Source organism: Myxine glutinosa, chromosome 13, assembly GCF_964187855.1.
Source record: "Myxine glutinosa chromosome 13, kmMyxGlut1.1, whole genome shotgun sequence".
NCBI lineage: Eukaryota > Metazoa > Chordata > Myxini > Myxiniformes > Myxinidae > Myxine > Myxine glutinosa.
In genome coordinates, this window is record NC_136273.1 from 879,217 (window position 1) to 902,908 (window position 23,692).

Here is a 23,692-nt window from a genome sequence, read left to right on the forward strand (position 1 = left end):
GCGGGCGCGGTGACCAGCGAGGCGCCATTTTGCGCGCCCGCTTCTTCGTGCGTGACGGCGCTATTTTGCGAACCTGCCGCCCTCACTGCTTCGCTCTCCTCCTGTCCCTCATTTTGGTCCTGGACCGACCCTGCTTCACTCTCCCCTACCGGACCCCAGCCGTCTTGATCCGCCATAGCGCGACTTGCAAAATTCGAGTTTCGTAAAACAAAACAAATTTCGGCCGCTCCAAATTTTGACCAAATTTTTTTTTTCCTCTATTCGTTTTTTTTTTTTTTTTTTTTCAAAATTTGGTCGGGCCTCGAATCTCACTCCCGACACCAATTGTTATAATTTCGTCGAGCGCAGTACGCGCTCCGAATCGATTTTCCCTCCCAAAATTTGGGCCTAATAAATTTAGTCCCGGGTTCGAATTCCACTCCTCGACACCAATTGTTACAGATACGACTTTGATGGTATGGTGGGCCGAGCGGGATGGCCGCCGTATCCGTACAAGTTACCCCGATTGCACCCGGGGTTGACTAATCGCGCTATGCTAGACCAATGAAGGAAAAAGAAGACACCCGGCTGGGTTATAATGACACAATACGACACCAGGGGTTCAGTTCTCAAGACCTCCGGAGGAGGTTATATTCGTGCGGAAGGTCAGATTACAGGGACGAGAGGTACATCATAGGAAGACAGGCACTTAGACACAACCTTATATTATTCCCGACAGACCACAGAGAAACAGGACAAAAACTGACTCACACGGGGATTGATGACAAGGAAAGCGGGTATTCGATGGCCAGCACAAGGTGCACCTTGTGCTCAGGGACAGGATGGCGCGGCCCAAAAGATGCAGGAGGTCTCTCAGCGCTCGAGGTGGCGTCTTCTCGTCTCAAGCTGGGGGCGCATCTGACGTCACGTCCGGCAAGCGGCTGCGTATATCCGGCGGGGAGTGACACGCCCTCGGCTCGTTAGCTCCGCCTCGTGGAATCGGCACGTTGCTTCTCATTGGGTGCGTGCGGGGGGGGTTACTGGCTCCGCCCCCGACGAGGAGCTGACAGCCAGCCCCTTCGGGGTAACCCCGTGGAGCGCATGGTCTGGAGCTAATCGAGCCGGTGTGAGGACGCATCCTCCCCCGCTCCGCCGCCATCCCCTCTGTTGTTGTTGTAATTGTTGTTGTAGTTGTTGTTATTGTTGTTGTTTGGGGAAGAAGATGGGAGGAGGTATGGGAAGGTCCTAAACTCACTACTGGTGCCATATAATCACATTCTGGTGCAACGAAGAGTCATAATTAATGGAAACGAGGCCTTAACTGACATAGATTAAGAATAACTAGGAAGATGTCCGAAAGTTGTCTACGTGTGGTGCGGTGGACCTGGGCACGACATTTAATGGGGGAATAAGGGGAAGGTCGGCTCTACTGATTGTTATTTACATGCAATGGGACTAGGGAATGGGGGACTGGGGAAAGTTGGGGAGTATTGGAAAAAATAGGGGAATATTTACAAGCGGATATGGAGGCCAAATTCCATATTCGCAACAATATATATATATATAGACTATATATATATATATATAGACTATATATATATAGACTATATATATATATATATATATATATATATATATATATATATATATATATATATATATATATATATATATAGACTATATATATAGACTATATATATAGACTATATATATAGACTATATATATATATATAGACTATATATATATATATAGACTATATATATATATATAGACTATATATATATATATATATATATATATATATATATATATATATATATATATATATATATATATATATATATATATATATAGACTATATATATATATATATATATATATATATATATATATATATATTGTTGCGGATATGGGATTTGGATCCATCCATATCCGCTTGTAAATATTCCCCTATTTCCTCAAAACTTCCCAACTATCCCCAATCCCCCATTCCCTAGTCCCATTTTCTGTAAACAACACTCTGTAGACCCGACCTTCCCCTATTTCCCCCATTAAATGTCGCATCCAGGTCCACCGCATCTCACGTAGACAACTCTAGGACATCTGGCTAGTTATTCTTAGTCTATGTCAGTTAAGGACTCGTTTCCATTAATTCTGACTCTTCGTTGCACCAGAATGTGATTGTATGGCACCGTTAGGAAGTTTAGGACCTCCCAATACCTCCCCGCAGCTCTTCCTCACGGTTCAACAACAACAACAACAACAACGGCGGCGCGCGGGGAGTGTGCGTCCTCACTCCGGCTTGGTTGGTAGGGGGTGTTGGGAGTGCACCATGCCTTTCGAACGAGCCGCCATCGAGCATGTGCTCGACGGGGTTACCAGGTAGGGGCTCGCTGTCAGCTCCTCGTCAAGGGCGGAGCCCGGTAACCCCCGCACCCAATAGAAGCGGCGGACCGATCCCATCTGGGGCGGAGCCAACAAGCCGAGGGCGTGTGACTCCCCGCTGAGCATGCGCAGAAAGAGGGAGGTGACGTCAGATGCGCGCTGAGCTTGGAGAGAGAAGGACGCCACCTCCGAGCGCTGTGACACCTCCCCGCATCTCTGGACTGGACCGCGCTTTATCCTGTCCCTGAGCCAAGGTGCACCTTGTGCTATCGACTGCCTGTCCTTCCCTGCCATCAATCCCTGTGTAAGTCAGTCTTGTTCCGTTTGTCTGTGGTCTGTCTGGGCTGGATAAGATTGTGTCTAAGTGCCTATCTCTTCTGTGTCTTTACCTCATTACCTTGTAATCTACCCCTTTTCTCCACCACCAATTATATCCTCCTCCGGAGGTCTTGAGAACTGTACCCCTTGCGTCGTTTCCTCTATCCCAGTCGTTGTGTCCTTTCCAATCATTGATTTAGCATAGCGCGATTTGGTCAACGTCGGGTGGAATCGGGGTCTAGTCGGGGAATAACTGTTAGATCGCGGGGGACCATCCGCTCGGCCCATCATAACATCTAATCCGCGATCCGTAACAACATATATATATATATATATATATATATATATATATATATATATATATATATATATAGACTATATATATATATAGACTATATATATATATATAGACTATATATATATACAGTCATCCCTCGCTATATCGCGGTTCACTTTTCGCGAATTCGGTACATCGCGGTTTTTTCTCGCTAGTATATGTAAAATTATATCGCGGATTTTTCGCTATATCGCGGGATTTTGCGGTATAAATGTATTTTTATATACTATTATTTTAAATATTTTTGTGGTAAAATAAGCATTTTCTAGCCTAAAAAATTTAAAAACGTAAAGAAATAAGAAAAATACAGTATTTAAAACATATTACAAGAAATAAAATACTGTACATAGTGTACAGTAGAAGGGTAGACAAAGAGTCGTGCGTATGGAAAACGCCAGTACATTCATCATCGTCATCACCTTCATCGTCATCAGTACTGCACAGCTAATTCATCATCATCTTCATCACGCAAGTTGTAGTATTGAAGAGCCGGGGCTCTTGCTTGATACGGACGAAATGACGGGCAAGACACAAACTCGTCCGAGAAGCTATTTATTCTCAAAACCAACTCGGGAACACTGAAAAGCCCATTTATCGGGCTGCATTATAAAGCACAACCAGAAACCGAAAGCCACGCCTCTCAAGCGTGGCGTGCTTCGGTGAATCGGTGGTCACGTGATCAACAGGTGTAGCTGATTATACCCGCAAAGCGCGGCACGCTTTAGCGGTCACGTGACCAGCCACTCTCGCGCTGGGAATCCCCGCCGGTGACGTCACCGGCTGGAGCAAGGAGATTCTGATGCTGGTCTTGCTTGGGGAACCCATGGGTAGCTACAGTATCTTCAATGGTGAGTACCCATTAGAATTTTATATGTTGTTAAAATTACGTATGTTTAAGAGTGTAAAAAGTGTTTATGAGTATAGGAAGTGTTTATAAGAGTATGGGAAAGGTTAATAAGAGTGTGGGGAGTTCATAATGCTTTAAAATATATATAAATAAATAAAAATATATGGTCGCTACTTCGCGGATTTTCGTTTATCGCGGGGGGTTCTGGAACGTAACCCCCGCGATAAACGAGGGTTCACTGTATATAGACTATATATATATATATATATATACACAGACTTGGCATTTAATATGGAATATTTTTTTTGTGGGGGTGAACTTACTTTTCAAGATGTCTTAGAACCAAAAGTTCATTGGAATTATGTTGAAATTATTCTAGATTTTGTTAATGTGACCTTTAAAAGAAATAAAAACCACATTTGACATTTCGAAACAAATAAATTGATCCTTGAAAGAGATGTAAACGGATATCGAACTCAATTCATGGACAGTACTGTGTTAAACTTCTGTACGTTTTCCAGAAGTATCTCTTTGTCTTGCACATTAGCCAAATTTTTTTCTCACAAAAACAAAAGTTAAATTACGACTGGGATTACGGACAGTAAAATTACAGTTCAGTACTTCGTGTAACCCCCACGAGTATTCAGGAGAGCACGTACACGTTGAGGCATGCTGTTCACGAGATTTGCCAAGGTTTGGACAGGAATCGCTTGCCATGCAGTGACAATAGCCTGCTGCAATTCACGCACAGAGGTCGGCTGCTGGTCCAAGTGGTCGATTTGACGCGTTAATTCTGCCCACAAGTTCTCTATCGGATTCATACCCGGGAACATGGCAGGCCACTCCATATGATCTACACCACGGTCAGCAAGAAAGTGTTGGATCATGCGAGCACGATGAGGCCGTGCATTGTCATCTTGGAAGACAATGTTTCCTCGAAAGGCTGCACGAGCAAATGGAAGCAATGTTTCTTCCAGAATGACCCTGTACTTGAACTGGTTCAGGTTTCCATTCAGAACAACCAGGTCAGTTTTGCCCCCTGCATGAAAAGGAGCCCAAACGGTCACCCCACCACCTCCAGCTTGGACTCTTGGCACTATATAATCTTTGTTGTCGGCTTCATGCACTTGTCTGCGCACTCGGACACGGCCATCTTGACGAAAGACCAGAAATCTAGACTCGTCACTGAAGATCACGTGATTCCAGTGTCCTGGCTGCCATTAACGGTGCTCTCTGGCCCACTGCAATCGGCGCTGGCGGTGTTGTCTGGTCAGGCGTGGCTTTCTCAGGGGGACGCCTGGCACGATAGCCTGCTTGAACCAGTCGTTGGTTGACTAGCCTTCTGGATACAGGCACATTTGTCAGTTGCTGCCACTCAGCCCTAAGCCGATTAGCTGACTTGGTACGGCCATTGCGGACTAACCGGTGCAGCTGGCGATCATCCCTCCTTGTGGTTCTGCGGGGACGTCCTGGCCTCAGTATTGGAGTAGGGACACCCCTCTGAGCATTTCGTTTCAGGATCTTTGACACCTGACCTTGAGTGATGCCATACTGCCGAGCAATAGCACGCTGTTTCATGCCGTAATTTCGTAAAGCCACCACTCCATGACAAACAGCATTGTCGAGTTGACGGACCATCTCCAGAAGAAGCGGCAATAACTTTTGGAGACGTGCAGCAGTTGTTTTCCACTAATACAGAACGCTACAACCCTTGTATACCCGACTGTGAAGCCAATCATCAAATGCACCTGTCCATACATTTTGCCACGCCACCTGTGATATAATCCTGTTGTTGACTTCTTGCTGCGACAGACAATCAGTGACATGGTTCTTTTAACAAATAAATCACCAAAGTGTAAAAGAAACTCACCAGATTGATATACTGAGGAAAGAAAGTAAACCCAAGTCAAGAAAGAAAAAAAATTATCTATATATCTATATATATATATATATATATATATATATATATAGATATATATATAGTCTATATATATACAGTGGAACCTTGACTTACGAGTGCCCCAACTTACGAGTTTTTCGAGATACGAGCCGTCGCTCGGGCGGTTTATTGCTTTGAGATGCGAGCCGAGATCTGAGTTACGAGCTTTCGCCACCCGGTCACGTGGTTATCTTGCCGTGCAAGTACAGTATCTGCCGTATATCGCTGCATTTTTGTTTTCGCATGTTGGTTATTTTGAGTTTACGCCACCAGGTGGGTTCTGGTCACGTGGTTATCTTGCCGTGCAAGTACAGTATCTCTGACGTATATCGCTGCATTTTTGTTTTCGCATGTTGGTTATTTTGAGTTTACGCCACCAGGTGGGTTCTGGTCACGTGGTTATCTTGCCGTGCAAGTACAGTATCTCTGACGTATATCGCTGCATTTTTGTTTTCGCATGTTGGTTATTTTGAGTTTACGCCACCAGGTGGGTTCTGGTCACGTGGTTATCTTGCCGTGCAAGTACAGTATCTCTGACGTATATCGCTGCATTTTTGTTTTCGCATGTTGGTTATTTTGAGTTTACGCCAGCTTGATGATGAGCTTGGCTATAAAACACGCAATCGTCGAACAACATGAGCGAGGTGTGCGTGTTGTCGACTTGGTGAGGCGGATGTGAAGGCAGCTGAAGATTTTATTATAACTTTTGCCGAACTGATAGAAGCCGAACGATACATCCCCCAGCAAATCTTCAACTGTGACGAGACAGGGCTCTTCTGGAAAAAGATGCCGAGGAGGACGTATATAACGGCAGAGGAGAAGAGCATGCCAGGCCACAACTTGTTCAGAGTGCCGGCGATAGCTCGCCTTCTCTTTGTGGAAAACACGGTACTGAGAAGAAGAAGAGGATGATGTGCTTGGATATAAAACACGCAATCGTCGAAAAACATGAGCGAGGTGTGCGTGTTGTCGACTTGGTGAGGCGGATGTGAAGGCAGCTGAAGATTTTATTATAACTGAGAAGAAGAAGAGGATGATGTGCTTGGATATAAAACACGCAATCGTCGAAAAACATGAGCGAGGTGTGCGTGTTGTCGACTTGGTGAGGCGGATGTGAAGGCAGCTGAAGATTTTATTATAACTTTTGCCGAACTGATAGAAGCCGAACGATACATCCCCCAGCAAATCTTCAACTGTGACGAGACAGGGCTCTTCTGGAAAAAGATGCCGAGGAGGACGTATATAACGGCAGAGGAGAAGAGCATGCCAGGCCACAACTTGTTCAGAGTGCCGGCGATAGCTCGCCTTCTCTTTGTGGAAAACACGGTGAGATCCTTAACATCCAACAACTAATGGGACGCAAACGGGGCGCCCAGTTTAGCGGTACACACATTGATGAATCACCCTGCCTGTGATTCACCCATGACAGGTTATAGCTGGGTCGGGATTCAAACCCAGGCTGGACAGTTTAGACTTTAGAGTCAAGTGTGCGTACCTCCAGTCCAGGCCATCCTGCCAACTTGTATGCTGCATACAGGTGAAATATAAAGCGCGAGATATTTTTATATATACTGTATATTTAAAAAAAAAATTGGTGTGGTTTTTGGCGGGCTGGAACGGATTAATAGCATTTCAATGCATTTTAATGGGGAAATTTGATTTGAGAAACGAGCAATTTGAGTTACGAGCTCGGTCACAGAACGAATTAAACTCGTAAGTCAAGGTTCCACTGTATATATATATATATATCTATATATATATATAGTCCATATATATATATAGTCCATCTATATATATAGTCTATATATATATATAGTCTATATATATATATATATATATATATATATATATATATATATATATATATATATATATATATATAGTCCATCTATATATATAGTCTATATATATATATATAGTCTATATATATATATATATATATATATATATATATATATATATATATATATATATATATATATATATTGTTGTGGATATGGGATTTACATCCATCCATATCCGCTTGTAAATATTCCCCTATTTCCTCAATACTTCCCAACTATCCCCAATCCCCCATTCCCTAGTCCCATTTTCTGTAAACAACACTCTGTAGACCCGACCTTCCCCTATTTCCCCCATTAAATGTCGCACCCAGGTTCACCGCATCTCATGTAAGACAACTATAGGACATCTTGCTAGTTATTCTTAGTCTATGTCAGTTAAGGACTCGTTTCCATTAATTCTGACTCTTCGTTGTACCAGAATGTGATTGTATGGCACCGTTAGGAAGTTTAGGACCTCCCAATACCTCCCCGCAGCTCTTCCTCACGGTTCAGCAACAACAACAACAACAACAACAACGGCGGCGGCGCGGGGAGTGCGCGTCCTCACTCCGGCTTGGTTGGTAAGGGGTGTTGGGAGGGCACCAGGCCTTTCCAACGAGCCGCCATCGAACATGTGCTCGATGGGGTTACCACGTAGGGGCTCGCTGTCAGCTCCTCGTCAAGGGCGGAGCCCGGTAACCCCCGCACCCAATGGGAGCGGCGGACCGGTCCCATCTGGGGCGGAGCCAAAAAGCCGAGGGCGTGTGACTCCCCGCTGAGCATGCGCAAAAAGAGGGAGGTGAGGTCAGATGCGCGCTGAGCTTGGAGAGAGAAGGACGCCACCTCCGAGCGCTGTGACACCTCCCCGCATCTCTGGACTGGACCGCGCTTTATCCTGTCCCTGAGCCAAGGTGCACCTTGTGCTATCGACTACCTGTCCTTCCCTGCCATCAATCCCTGTGTAAGTCAGCCTTGTCCCGTTTGTCTGTGGTCTGTCTGGGATAAAATAAGAGTGTATTTAAGTGCTTATCTCTTCTGTGTCTTTTACCTCACTCTACCTTGTAATCTACCCCTTTTCTCCACCACTAATTATATCCTCCTCCGGAGGTCTTGAGAACTGTACCCCTTGCGTCGTTTCATCTATCCCAGTCGTTGTGTCCTTTCCATCATTGATTTAGCGTAGCGCGATTTGGCCAACGTTCGAGTGGAATCGGGTGAGTTGGGGGTAATCGGGTAAACTGTGCGAACACGGCGGCCATTCCGCTCGGTCAAGCAACATCTTTAGCCGTGTCCGTAACAATTGGTGTCAGGAAGTGAGATTGGACCCGAAGCGCGCTTCACGCGCTCGAAATTATTAACGGTGAAATTTGTTTTGTTTTAAAATAAAAACCCGAATTTTGAAAGTCGCGCTATGGCAGATCAAGACGGCTGGGTTCCGGTAGAGGAGAGTGAGGCAGGGTCGATCCAGGACCAAATTGAGGGACAAGAGGAGAGCGAAGCAGTGAGGGCGGCAGGTTCGCAAAATGGCGTCCTCGCGCACGAGGTTGCGGGCGCGCAAAATGGCGCCTCGCACATGGCTACGGCGGCCGCACCCGCTGCACAAGTGGGAGGGATGGCCCAAATGCAGGCCCTCATGGAGCAATTTATGGTACAAATGCAGGCGTCCCTCAACCTGCAGAAGGACGAGATGAGGGCTGATAGTGAGCGATTGGGTGAGCGATTGGAGGGCCAAATGGGGGTAATGGGGAACCGGATGGATGCTCAGGGTGAGCGATTGGAGGGCCAAATGGGGGTAATGAGGGACGAAGCGAGGGGTACCGGTGAGGGGTTAGACAATGGGATACAAGAGGTAAAGAATGGGTTAACGGGGGTAGAAAACAGAATGGCCGCTCAAGAGAATCAAATGGAAGGGATGAAAAATGGGTTAGAGGGGTTAGAAAACAGTATGGAAGGCAAATTGAGGGACATGAGGGACCAAGCGGAAAGGGAAGTTAAAAAAATGGGGCAGCAGATAGAGGGGGTCAGAATGGGGGTAGAAACTAAATTGGATGCTCACAGGGAGGAAATGGAGCAGATGAGGGTGGCATCTGGGCAGGAGATGCAAGTGATGGGAGAGGAGATCAGAAGAGGTGTGAGTGAGGAGGTCGGAGGAGTGCGCGAGGAGGTGAGGCACTGTAAGGAGCACATGGAGAAGGAGGTGAGAAAGGGGACTGTAAAATTGCAAGGTGGTATAGAGGAGTTGACGCTGGGAGTAGAACAACTGACAGTGGGACAAAAGGAGTTGGGGGACCAGGTAAAGAAGAACACAGCGGTAATAGAGGGTTTAAAATCGACACAGAAGGAGATGAAAAAGGACGTAGGGGTAATTAAAAAAGAGTGTCAGACGGTACATGAGGACCTGACGAGGAAAATGAACAAGGTGGTAGAGGTGATGGAGGTTAAAGAGCGGGAGGTGCGGGAGCACATAGAAAAAAATAAGGTGGAGTTAGAGGAAGAACTTAAGGGGGCGCACGAGGAGATGAAGGAGGTGAAGCAGAAATTAGAAGAAGTGGAAGAAGGGGTGAGCGAAATTAAGAAGCGACGGAGAGAGGATAAGAAAGAGATAAAGGAGGAAGTAAAAGAATTGGTCCAAAGTCTGTGTTCGGATCGTGATGATGTGCTCATTAACCAGATGAGGGATTCGCAGGTGATGGAGGAGAAGCGAAGAGAAAGAGGACCCGGTGTAAGTGGTGACCAATATGGTCGTGCGTATGATGCGCCAGGTGATTTAATAAGCTTGGGGGTCGAGATGGACCCGGGTGTTCGTGAGAGGCCGTTGGTGAAGTGTGCGACAGGTCTGGTGTGCGAAAAAGGAGGTGTGCGAGAAAGTCCGACTCTGGGGTGCATGGGGAAAGAGTGCGCTGTCAAAAGTAAGGAAGAGTGTACACCTGTGGTGAGTGTTACAGAGGGTGTAACGGGAGAGTGTGCGCTAGAAAGGTGTGTAACGGACGGGTGCATGAGGAAAGAGTGCGCTGTCGAGAGTAAGGGTGAGTGCGCTGTCAAGAGTGGAGGTGAGAGTAGTAAGAGTGACACGGAGCGTGAGTTGGTTGTGACAGGTGAGCGAGGATGTACACCTGGAATGGAAGGATGCACACCTGGAATGGTAGAGCGTGTGTGGGAATGCACACTTGAGTTGGTCGTGAGGCACGTGGTTGGGTGTGCGAGTGAAAGCACACCTGTGATTGTCACAGAGGAGGTGACCGAGGAAGGGGTGCGAAGAGGTGTGTTGGTGAGGTGTGCGACCAACGAATGTGTGCCAAAGTGTTCGGTGGTCAGGTGTGTGACCAAGGCTGTCAGTGGAATGAGTGTACCTGGGTGTGTTAGAGAAGGTACGACGAGGAGCATGGGAACAGCTGGATGTATGGGCAAGAAAGGGGTAGCGTATGCGTGTAAGCATGCAGGTGAGGCATCGACGGTAACCGGGTTAGCGGTTAGAGCGACTTATAGCCGAATCGGGCCCTCGGTGCGTGCCGGGCTTCGCGTGCCGCGAGAACCAGCGGGGATCCGAGCCACGGCGGGTTCGAAAGGACCGCCGTACGCGATCCACGCTGGGCCTCGCTTTGAACGGCCGCGTCCGTGCTCCACTAGGCGGAGCTGGCAGCCCGATAGGAAGGGTCGTCATGGCGACCACTTTTTGTTGAGGCATTCCGGCAGGTCGAGGTCGGGCCATGGGATGGCTCCGTGCCGAGATGGTGCGTGGGACCTCGGCCCGGGTAAACCTCCTTCCCTGCACCGAATGCGGGACGTATCCAGCCGCTGGCACCAAACAACCCGCATTCATGGCTTGGCTGTACGAAGCCGAGCTTTAGAAGTTAATTGGCGCACCGAGAGGCATTAGTAAGTAGACTGTAATGACGAGGATAGTGTTTTGGCCCCGAAATTAGAAAAACAAAATTTGATGATTGGCAAAGGATTGGCAGTAATGATTGGCAGATGATGGGTAGTGATTGGCAAATTTTTGATTTGTTGAAATTTGATGTGCAAAATTGGTAGTGGGAGATGCCCGATGTGGTGGGATGGCAACTCTGTCATCCCTCACAAACGGTGGGGGGCAAATGCGCTATAGACTTATGGGGTGTATGGCAGTGAAAACTAGCCCGGGTGGGTTAGGATATTGTGTGTAGGGCCCTAGAAGATGACATTAGGTAACGTTAAGATTAGTTAGTGACAAGGATACCTGTAGTGGGGACGCAGGTAGATTAGAGTGGATGATAATGACGAGGGAGCGCAATAGTTTAAAGGGACGACGGGGAAGCGCAAGTTTCAGAGGGGAGTAGTTAGATGAGATGATGCTGTGTGAGAACTGAACAGGTGTGTGGAGCAGTGTATGAGTAGTGAGTGTTGTGGATCAGCGCGAATGCGCTTGGGGGAGAGAAGGGTGCAGGCGGCACCAAGTATGAGAGCACAGGTGTGCAAGTACAGGTGTGTGGAATACATGGAGTATTGGAATGAGTGGTGTGGAGAGAGTTGGAGTAAGTGGTACGGAGTGGTGTGCATGGTGCGAAGGTGTGGATGGGGGAAGAGTGGACCCCTTTCACGAGTACCCGGGGCGGGTAGTGTAAGTGTTAGGTAGAGGGTATAGGTAAATTGTGGTTGGATATTGGCATCTGTGGTGCGGGTGGAAGAATGGTATTTGGATGGGTGCATCAGTGTGGTGGAAATGGCTGGGCGTGTAGCCTGTTAGTGTGTGTAGTTGGTTTGGGCACTCCACCACTGTGAGGATGTCGGCCAGGTGAGGCCGCAGGTGAGCTCTGGGAGCCGGTAGTTGTGGATGGGGCCCGAGGATCTGGAGGACGGACCCGGGTAGCCCAGTGCCAGAGGGCACCGAGTGGGGTGACAGAGCCAGGAGGGGCCTTCCCAAATTAGATAGGTTAGGTAAGGAGCAGGTAAGCTCGGGTGGCAACTACAGTGGTGGAGGTGTGCAGGTGGGTAGACCTGCTGGGAGAGCTACACGTCACAGCCCAGAAATTGTGCGAGGGCACCGGGAGATGAATCGGGGGAGTGAGACCCCAAATTGAGAAGCACCACAGTTTGGTCAATGGGAATTGGTTTTTAGAACCCATAGAGTAAGTTGGCCAATGGATTGGCAGGGAAAGACCCCGGGTAGTGTAAAGTGTGTTAATGTTATTTAGGAAATAGTTAGGATTGATGAACCTGTCGCACCATACGCAGCCACTTACCTGAGGTGAGGATTATGACTCCACACCTGTGTTTTCTTTGTTTTGTGTTGCAGGAAGTGAGAATTGCTGTTTGGATTTGTGAGACGCATCACGACGTGGATAAGACATTGGGGTGATTCCATCTCTCCCTCCTTAGGAGGGACTGATGATGAATTGGTGATGGCAAATTTTGATGTTGAGTTGGAGATGGCAAATTTTGATGAGAGTTGGAAATGGCAAATTTGATTGGTTAGGAGGGAGAGAAGACGAATTTGGTTTATGGGAGGAACGGGGAAGACAGTAGGGACGTTTGTTGATGTGTAAAGTAGATGTTTATGGGTAGTGTTGTGTTTTGTGGATACAGTAAGGGGTAAGGGAGGGGCAATGTAGGTTACCTGGTGGGGGGGGGGGGCATACGGTAGGAACGTACCTGTCTCACCTGGTTCCCATGTGCCCCCAGTGTGCATTACCTTATATTGCATGCACTTTTGCGCCCTTACCACCTTACTCACTTGTCTTCTTTTGTCTCCCACCTCCGAGGATCTGGCTTTGGGGCAGAGAGAGAGGAGAGAGAGGTGCTGGCTCCGCAGTTGTGGGCCTGCACTTCCGCGGCTTGCTGCCTGGATCGATACACCATATGGACCGCAATTTTTGTGGCCGCCCACAATGGACCGCAGTTCTTTTGCGGGCAAGCACCACCCGTTGATGGACCTCTGGGTCAACGTGGCACCTATGCCATACAGGTGAACCACTTTTAGTTGGCCCCCTGACGGCCACAATTCAGAAATGGATGCGGTTGGCGCCTTTCTTTATTTCTAAAGAAGCCAGAAGGCCAAGTGCACTCCATGAAGGCAAGACCAGCGGCAGAACATCGGCCGGCTGCGACACCACCGGTGACTATGAACACTTTATTGGTGCACCGGATGGTGCTGACTGTGTGTATGGGGTGGTGCTTTTGGTGCTTGGACGGGGTGCTCTGCACATTATTAAAGGCCGTAGGGCCACAGGGCACTCGTGGGTTGGTGTATCGATGCTGGCATGCGTGCTCTCTCTATGCATAACATCTGCATGTGTTCCTCAAAGAACAGGTCCTGGATCGTAGTGTAAATATCAGTGTAGTGTTGTATAAATGATGCTCCCTACCGGCTGTATGTTTAGTTTGAGGATGCTTTCCGCGATTCGGTTATCCTGTGGGTGTGTTTCTGTTAGGAGAAGGGTGCAACGTCGCAGGGGGACATATTTACTCATTTGTGAACATCTGTAAAACTGTCGCACTCAGGGTTGTTAATAGTAGAGGGAACTACATCTGAGTGCCACACTAAAGTAGGTAAAAATTTATCGGGTCGGGCCGCCCCGAGGTAGAGAAGGGTGCAATGTTGCGGATATGGGATTTACATCCATCCATATCCGATTGTAAATATTCCCCTATTTCCTCAATACTTCCCAACTATCCCCAATCCCCCATTCCCTAGTCCCATTTTCTGTAAACAACACTCTGTAGACCCGACCTTCCCCTATTTCCCCCATTAAATGTCGCACCCAGGTTCACCGCATCTCATGTAAGACAACTATAGGACATCTTCCTAGTTATTCTTAGTCTATGTCAGTTAAGGACTCGTTTCCATTAATTCTGACTCTTCGTTGCACCAGAATGTGATTGTATGGCACCGTTAGGAAGTTTAGGACCTCCCAATACCTCCCCGCAGCTCTTCCTCACGGTTCAGCAACAACAACAACAACAACAACGGCGGCGGCGCGGGGAGTGCGCGTCCTCACTCCGGCTTGGTTGGTAAGGTGTGTTGGGAGGGCACCAGGCCTTTCCAACGAGCCGCCATCGAACATGTGCTCGACGGGGTTACCACGTAGGGGCTCGCTGTCAGCTCCTCGTCAAGGGCGGAGCCCGGTAACCCCCGCACCCAATGGGAGCGGCGGACCGGTCCCATCTGGGGCGGAGCCAACCAGCCGAGGGCGTGTGACTCCCCGCTGAGCATGCGCAAAAAGAGGGAGGTGAGGTCAGATGCGCGCTGAGCTTGGAGAGAGAAGGACGCCACCTCCGAGCGCTGTGACACCTCCCCGCATCTCTGGACTGGACCGCGCTTTATCCTGTCCCTGAGCCAAGGTGCACCTTGTGCTATCGACTACCTGTCCTTCCCTGCCATCAATCCCTGTGTAAGTCAGCCTTGTCCCGTTTGTCTGTGGTCTGTCTGGGATAAAATAAGAGTGTATTTAAGTGCCTATCTCTTCTGTGTCTTTTACCTCACTCTACCTTGTAATCTACCCCTTTTCTCCACCACTAATTATATCCTCCTCCGGAAGTCTTGAGAACTGTACCCCTTGCGTCGTTTCATCTATCCCAGTCGTTGTGTCCTTTCCATCATTGATTTAGCGTAGCGCGACTTGGCCAACGTTCGAGTGGAATCGGGTGAGTTGGGGGTAATCGGGTAAACTGTGCGAACACGGCGGCCATTCCGCTCGGTCAAGCAACATCTTTAGCCGTGTCCGTAACAATATATATATATATATATATATATATATATATATATATATATATATATATATAGACTATATATATATATATATATATATATATAGACTATATATATATATAGACTATATATATATATAGACTATATATATATATAGACTATATATATATATAGACTATATATATATATAGACTATATATATATATAGACTATATATATATATAGACTATATATATATATAGACTATATAAATATATAGACTATATATATATATAGACTATATATATATATAGACTATATATATATATAGTCTATATATATATAGTCTATATATATATAGACTTTGGATATATATATATATATATATATATATATATATATATATATGTATATATATATATATATCAGTCACTATGCGACTGAATTATCTGAATCTGAATCTGAAGTATCTGAATTTATAATCTGTAATGACGCACTGCTAGATGGTTCCTCTGGAGCTTTGCAGGCAATGCGGACATGCATGGCGATGACGTCATGTTGTCCGCTCATTAGGTTGGAGAACCAGATTACAGATACCATTATCTATCTATATATATATATATATATATATATATATATACACACACTGTTGGCCATAAAGATGGAATAAAATATTTTTGACATGATTCCACAGTTTCTTTGGTATTTGACAGTCTACGTGTAAACAAAAGGGTAATTGAGTGATTACATAACGTTTCCCCATTACACAGGTGATATGATAACATTGAAAAAATGTGTATTACGTAATAATTTTTTTGTTCGGGACTACAAAAGCCCATGCATGTGATATTCTGTCCCTTTCCCTGATTCAACACTGTGTTAAACGAGGCTGGTTTTTTTTTCGAGTTCCTTGTACCGTTTGCAAGAAAAATCGGTGGAGACGTTCCCTGGGCTATGCCTGGTCCAACGGAACCAGCAATACGCGAGAGAGTGGTAGCACTGCGGCAGGAGGGCTACAAACAGAGTGATATCGCAGATGTCGTCAGGATATCACAGAGTACAGTCTGTAAGATCCTGAAACGTCAACGTGAGGCGGAATGTGCGGCCGCGGAAACCTCCAGGACGTCCAAGATTAACCACGAGACGAGATGATCGCCAACTGTTGAATCTCTGCCGCAGAAACCGGAAAATGCCGACGAGTCGTCTTCGTCGCTTGTGGAGGAGACATCATGGGATCCACGTTTCCCGGTCAACCGTTAATCGGAGATTGCTCCAACATGGTTACCGAGCACGACGGTTGACTAAATGTCCACGCCTGGCTGTTCGCCACAGAGTTGCTCGTCTTCGCTGGGCTAGGGAGCACAGAAGGCTTCATCCTGGACACTGGCGACATGTTGTCTTCACGGACGAGAGCCGCGACATCCTTGACCATACAGATGGGAGACAACGAGTTCGTCGATTACCCGGGTAGAACCTTCGTGATGACTGCATCCACGAGACGACTCAAGGTGGTGGCGGCTCAGTGATGATATGGGCGGCATCCATTATGGAGGGAAAACGCCACTGGTGGTTCCGGACAGAAACGTCAACGCCGTCGTGTACCGGGATATCTTGGAGTACCACTGCCTTCCACATGCAAGACGAGTGTATGGACACAATTTCCGACTGCAGGACGACAACGCTAGACCGCACAGGGCCGCTGCATTAAGGGAATTCCTTGAGGCAGAGGGCATGGAGCAGTTGCCATGGCCAGCTTGCTCGCCGGATATGAACCCCATAGAGCATGCTTGGGATGCCCTAGGCCGAGCCATCAACGACAGAGATGTTATTCCTCAAACTTTGCAGGAGTTGGCCGACGCTCTGAGGGAAGAATGGGATGCTATGCCTGTTGACGTCGTCAACAAGATAGTGGACAGCATGCCACGACGTCTGCACGCCCTGATTCGTGCCAGGGGTGGACATACCCGCTATTAGTGACTGAGTAACAACAAGGACTCTACTGTGATGCAAATTGATCCATGAAATCACCCCAAAAAATGTTATCTGGAAAACTGACAGAGATTAAAAAGAAATGTGTCATGATCCTTAATTTACTGTCTATTGTCGTCATTGTCGTTTTACGCTCAAGACACCAACCAATTAGGACTGATAATTAATAAAAATCACTGTCAAATGTGCGTAAGAGACAGAATAATAAAGAAAAGTGGTTATATGCACCATAAATGCCAATGGTAATTTAGATTGAAATAATGATGCGATGAAAATTTGTTGAAAAAAATATATTCCATCTCTATGGCCAACCCTGTGTGTATATATATATATATATATATACCCCCCCCCTCTCCCCCCCCCCCCCCCCTCCCATGGTCCAAAGGGTCTGCGTTGGCCGGACCTCTGATGTGACAGTATGTTTGGTTCCAGTTGTACAGTGGGGATGCAATCCGCGTTTCATTACAACAGTCTGCACTCATAGCTTCGCTGTTTGTGTGTATATTTCTCTCCTCAAGAGATCTTTGCACAACATCCGCAATTAGAAAAATAAATTGAGGGATGGGCATTGCAAGAGCGAAGAGAAGCAAATGACAATGATTCATATTTTTACTTTTATTCACTGCTGCCAACTACATACCTGTGCACCAAGCAGCTGTAGTAATGCGAAATTGACAGGAAGTGCATCGATGTCGGTGAGTATGGGTGTCTGATCAAAGGGGCATGCCTTGCGATGGAGCTTCCCGAGGCATGTCTTGCATGCCGTGTGGCCACAGCCGAGGCTTACGGGTTGACGAATGACCTCGTCAAATTCATGGCAACAAATGGGGCATGAGAGGAACTCTGTCCATTGGGGAGCTTGCACAGGCATGACGACTGGTAAAATCAGAGCATGGTGGAGAGAGGTCAGAGGTTGATTCTGAAACTACGGAGAAAAAGGACAATGGTGTTGGGTATAGGGAGAAAAAAAACATTAAAAGCAAGTAACAAAAAATCTTGGATAACGATACTCAAAGTCAAATACAGTTTTCAGGTAAATACAGTTTTCAGGTAAATACAGTTTTCAGGTAAATACAGTTTTCAGGTAAATACAGTTTTCAGGTAAATACAGTTTTCAGGTAAATACACTTTTCAGGTAAATACAGTTTTCAGGTAAATGCAGTTTTCTTCCAAAGTATTGACTTTTTAAGAGGGTCAACTTGTATCATGTTGAGAAACCATCATATTTGTCATTTAGCTCTTCTGTAAGGATGAACGTAATGGCGGAGTAAAAATAGAAAAAGATGATACATGTGGCACAAGAATATCACGATAACATGTCCGACTATCACGATAACATGCACGACTATCACGATAACATGCACGACTATCACGATAACATGCACGACTATCACGAGAACATGCACGACTATCACGAGAACATGCACGACCATCACGAGAATATGCACGACCATCACGAAAACATGCACGACTATCACGATAACATGCACGACTATCACGATAACATGCACGACTATCACGAGAACATGCATGACTATCACGATAACATGCACGACTACCACGATAACATGCACGACTAATCTTCACAAAAGTCTATTTGCAACACAACCTTGTAAATAGCTTCATGTTTGCCATTACGTGCTCATTGCCTTCACTTTGTTCACTTTTTATATCTTTCCAAATTATCTTATACTTCGACCGGAGTGTGTGCGCGTGCGTGTATATATATATATATATATATATATATATATATATATATATATATATATATATATATAGCATATATATATATATATATATATATATAGCATATATATATATATATATATATATATAGCATATATATATATATATATATATATATATATATATATATATATATATATATATATATATATATATTGTTACGGACGCGGTTAAGATGTTATGTTGACCGAGCGGTGGTGTATTACCGCGACCGAACAGTTATTCCCCGACTAATACCCGATTTGCCCCAAACTTTGGCCGGATCGCGCCACCGCTATTCAATCGGGAAAACTCTAAAGCGACCGAATGCAAAGAGGAAAACGAAGGCAAAGAAAGGTTTGGAAATACTACTAAATTTATTTACTATTTACACACATAAGCAAAAAGACAGCAGTCACGTTTATTTACAAGCACATGAGACGCAGGTGACACAGTGAAAATACTAGCTTATACAGACTTATTGTTACTACCCAGGGACAAGACAAAAGACAGACGACGAGCACACTTACACGGGGAATGATGATAGGACGGGCGGGAGATGGATGGTTGGCGGGATAGGGAGGTCCAACTGGTCCTGCCCCGATCGACTCGTTGGGCCGCCGCCGCCCCTTCGCGGCCCTGCTCCAAACTGCCGTCCAGGCCTCACGCTGCTGTGGCTGCAGTTGCGGTGGCTCCAGCTGCAGTAAAATGCAGTTGCTGTGGCTCGATCTGCAGCTCAACTCTGGACTTCTCTCACAGTTTCGGTAAAAGCTCATCTCATCTCCGCCGCTTGGAAACGCCCTGCCGTGGGTTATATAGGCCCCACCCCTCAACCTTCGCGAACCTCCTCGATGCTTCTTTCCACACCCTTTCCAAGTCCAACCCCTTGTTCGTGGTTGGTTGAGTGGGGCTGACTCACTCCTCCCCTCTATGACGAGGTGGGGACCCGCCTTTCTTCCCCAACCCTGCCTCGTGGCCAATGGTGGCAATTGTTGGAGCGGAGGTAGTTTCCAATCGACGAAAGGGGGAATGGAGGCTTTGGGAATGGGAATGAAGGGAATCTATCTCTTTCACTGGTGCAATGGAGTATTTCAATTAATGGGAGACACAGCCTTACCCTAAAACGCATAATAAGATATAAGCTATCGAACAGGGGTATTCTATGATTAGCTGTGGTGTGGGTGCTCTATGGACTAATTATGGGACGCCCTTTGACCTTTACACAGCTCCGGAGGCAGGAGGCGCAGAATAACCAATATTAAAAATAAAGCACAATCAAAAAAAATACAGTCCTCATATCTGCAACACTGCACCCTCCTCCTCTTAGGCACGTCCCGGGCCTACAACTTTTATTTAGTGTGACACGTAGGTGTAGTTCCCTCTACTTTTAACCTGATCCTGAGTGCGACAGTTTTTAAAACATAAATAAATGTGTCCCGCTGCTCCATTGCACCCTGCCTAACAGACTTACGCCCACAGTTAACCGAATTGCGGAATGGTCTTCAAACTACACACTGACGGTGGGGAGCATTATTTACAATGACTCTGCTTTTATTTACAAAACTAACCCAGGACCTGTAATTGTTCTTTCTGGGGGGGAGACAGTCTGCTCTGCATCAATGCACCATGAAAGCACCCAAAAACGCACCAATACACCCCCAAGCACCAATCGGTGCAGTCATCACTTTTCATCAATGTTCAACAATAAAAAATAAATCAACAACCCCTAACCCTGCAGGTGGTCTCTTGCTCTTCGGCTCCCTCTGCTGGTTATTATTATTGTCTTCCAGATGTTGTCTTTCTTTCATTTTCTTACTGGCGGCCTATTTGAACTGAAAAATGCACCCAATGTGTCCTTTTTATTTTATTTTATTTATGGCCCACAGGGCCGACTAGTGTGGTTCACCTGTGGGGCATCGGTGCCCTGTGGCCAAGGTCCGCCAGCAAGATTTCGGGCCCTCATGGCCGGTTCCAGCAGAGGGGCCATGCCCCAACCCATGGGGTCCACACGTGGTGCTCGGCCACAGGCATGTGGTCCATAATGTGGTGCATCGATGCAGACAGCTGGTTCTGGGAATTCCGGGCGCACAATGGAGGACTCACGCACGCTCCCCTCGGCGCCCAATGGCGCACAGGTCATGTGGGAGACAAAAGAGACAAATGAGCGAGGGGTAAGTTCACAAGGGTACACATCAATAAGGCAATGCAGGGCGAAATGCGTACGGAGAGCGAAGTGAGAAAGCTCATCCCTACCGTACGTCACCCCCCTGTCACCTACACTACCCTTGCCCTTACCCCATATGTACAAAAATCTACACCTTTACCGATCCGTCGCTACCGTCACGTCTTCCCCTTATTTCCCTTATAGCTTATACCAAATTCGTCTTCACTCCCCCACTATCCAAAATTTGCCATCATCAATTCATCATCAATCCTCATAAGGAGGAAGAGATGGGACACAAAGCACAATGTCACACCCACGTCATGATGCGTCTCACAATCCAAAACATTTGCACATAAAAAATAATCAAAACCTGGCATGGTGTGGAGGTACCTGTCACCTCAGGTGAGTGGATGCAGATGGTGCGAGGAGATCCTTCATCCTAACTATCCTATAAATGACTTTAATACACGTTACACGACCCGGGGTCTTTCCCTGCCAATCCATTGGCCAACTTACACTATGGGTTGTAATAACCAATTCCCATTGCCCAAGCTGTGGTGCTTCTCAATTTGGGGTCTCACTCCCCCGATTCATCTCCCGGTGCCCTTGCACAATTTCTGGGCTGTGACGTGTAGCTCTCCCAGCAGGTCTACCCACCTGCACACCTCCACCACTGCAGTTGCCACCCGAGCTTACCTAGCTCCTCACCCTAACCTATCTAACTGGGGAAGGCCCCTCCTGGCTCTGTCACCCCTTGGTGCCCTCTGGCACTGGGCTACCCGGGTCCATCCTCCGGATCCTCGGGCCCCATCCACAACAACTCTACCGGCTCCTAGAGCCCACCTGCGGCCTCACCTGGCCGACATCCTCACAGTGGTGGAGTGCCCAAACCAACTACACACACTAACAGGCTACACGCCCAGCCATTTCCACAACACTAATGCACCCATCCAAATACCATTCTGCCACCCGCACCACAGATGCCAATATCCAACCACAATTTACCTGTACCCTCTACCTAACACTTACACTACCCGCCCCGGGTATCCGTGATGGGGGTCCATCCTTCCCCCATTCACACCTTCGCACCATCCACTCCACTCCACTCCACAATTTCCACCATACCCACTCCACGACCATCCATTCCAATACTCCATATATTCCACACTCCATGTCTTCCACACAACCATTTATTCCATACACCTGTTCCTCATACCTGTTGTTGCACACCTGTGCAGTCATACCTGGTGCCACCTGCACCCTCCTCCTCTTCCTGGACCATTTGGTCAACACAACACACCTCACCATTACTCAAACACTGCTCCATCCACCTGTTCAGTTGCACACCTGTGCAATCACACCTGTTCAATCACACCTGTTCCTTACACACTCTTCACAATACACTTCTGAATACACCTCCAACACTCACACGGCATCATCTCATCTAACTACTCCCCTCTGAAACTTGCGCTTCCCCGTCGCCCCTTTAAACTATTGCGCTCCCACGTCATTATCATCCACTCTAATCTACCTGCGTCCCCAGCTACCTGTCCAATGTAGCTACCTAACCTTACCGTTACCTATTGTCAATCTCTTCTAGATCCCTACACACAATATCCTAACCCACCCTCGGCGAGCTTACACTGCCATAAACCCCATAAGCTAGTGCTCCTTTGCCCGCCCCGTGAGGGATGGTGGATTGGCCATCCCTCCACATCGGGGAGGTCCCACTACCAATTTTGCTCGTCCAAATTCAATAAATCAAAAATTTGCCAATCACTCTGCCAATCATCACTCTGCCAATCCTTTACCAATCATCAAATTTTGCATTTTTTCTAATTTTGGGTCCAAAACACTAACCTCGTCACACAGTCTACTCACTAATGCCTCTCGGTGCACCAATTCCTGTCCAAAGCCGGGCTTCGTAAAGCCGCGCAATGAATGCGGGTTGTTTGGTGCCGGCGGCTGGATGCGTCCGACATTCGGTGCAGGGAAGGAGGTTTACCCGGGACGAGATCCCACGCACCACCTCGGCGCGGAGCCATCCAATTGCCCGATCTCGACCTGCCGGAACGCCTTAACAAAAAGGGGTCGCCATGACGACCCTTCCTATAGGGCTGCCCGTTCCGCCTAGCGGAGCACGGACGCGGCCGTTCCCAGCGCGGCCCAGCGTGGATCACGTACGGCGGTCCTTTCGAACCCGCCGTGCTTCGGACCCCCGCTGGTTCTCGCGGCACGCGAAGCCCGGCACGCACCGAGGGCCCGATTCGGCTATAAGTCGCTCTAACCGCTAACCCGGTTACCGTCGATGCCTCACCTGCATGCTTACACGCATACGCTACCCCTTTCTTGCTCATACATCCAGCCGTTTCCCTGCTCTTGGTCATTGCACCTTCTCTTCCACACCCAGGTACACTCATTCCACTCACAGACTTGGTCACACACCTGACCACCGAACACCTTTGCACACACTCGTCGCTCGCACACCTCACCAACACACCTCTTCGCGCCCCCTTCTCGGT

At 47.2% G+C, this 23,692-nt stretch overlaps 1 protein-coding gene across 1 annotated transcript in view; it reads right to left on the bottom strand.

Annotated features, from left to right (window-relative positions):
* LOC137439183 (uncharacterized) overlaps positions 1-21,067 on the bottom strand; it is a 320,724-nt gene extending 299,657 nt beyond the window's left edge. The window contains exons 1-2 of the mRNA XM_078767715.1: positions 20,913-21,067; positions 17,922-18,206 (exon numbers count right to left, since the gene is read on the bottom strand). Of these exons, the coding sequence (XP_078623841.1) occupies positions 17,922-18,206; positions 20,913-21,005 (378 nt within the window). The 5' untranslated portion in view covers positions 21,006-21,067. The remainder of the gene's footprint in view (positions 1-17,921; positions 18,207-20,912) is intronic.
* Between the last annotated feature and the right edge of the window lie 2,625 nt (positions 21,068-23,692).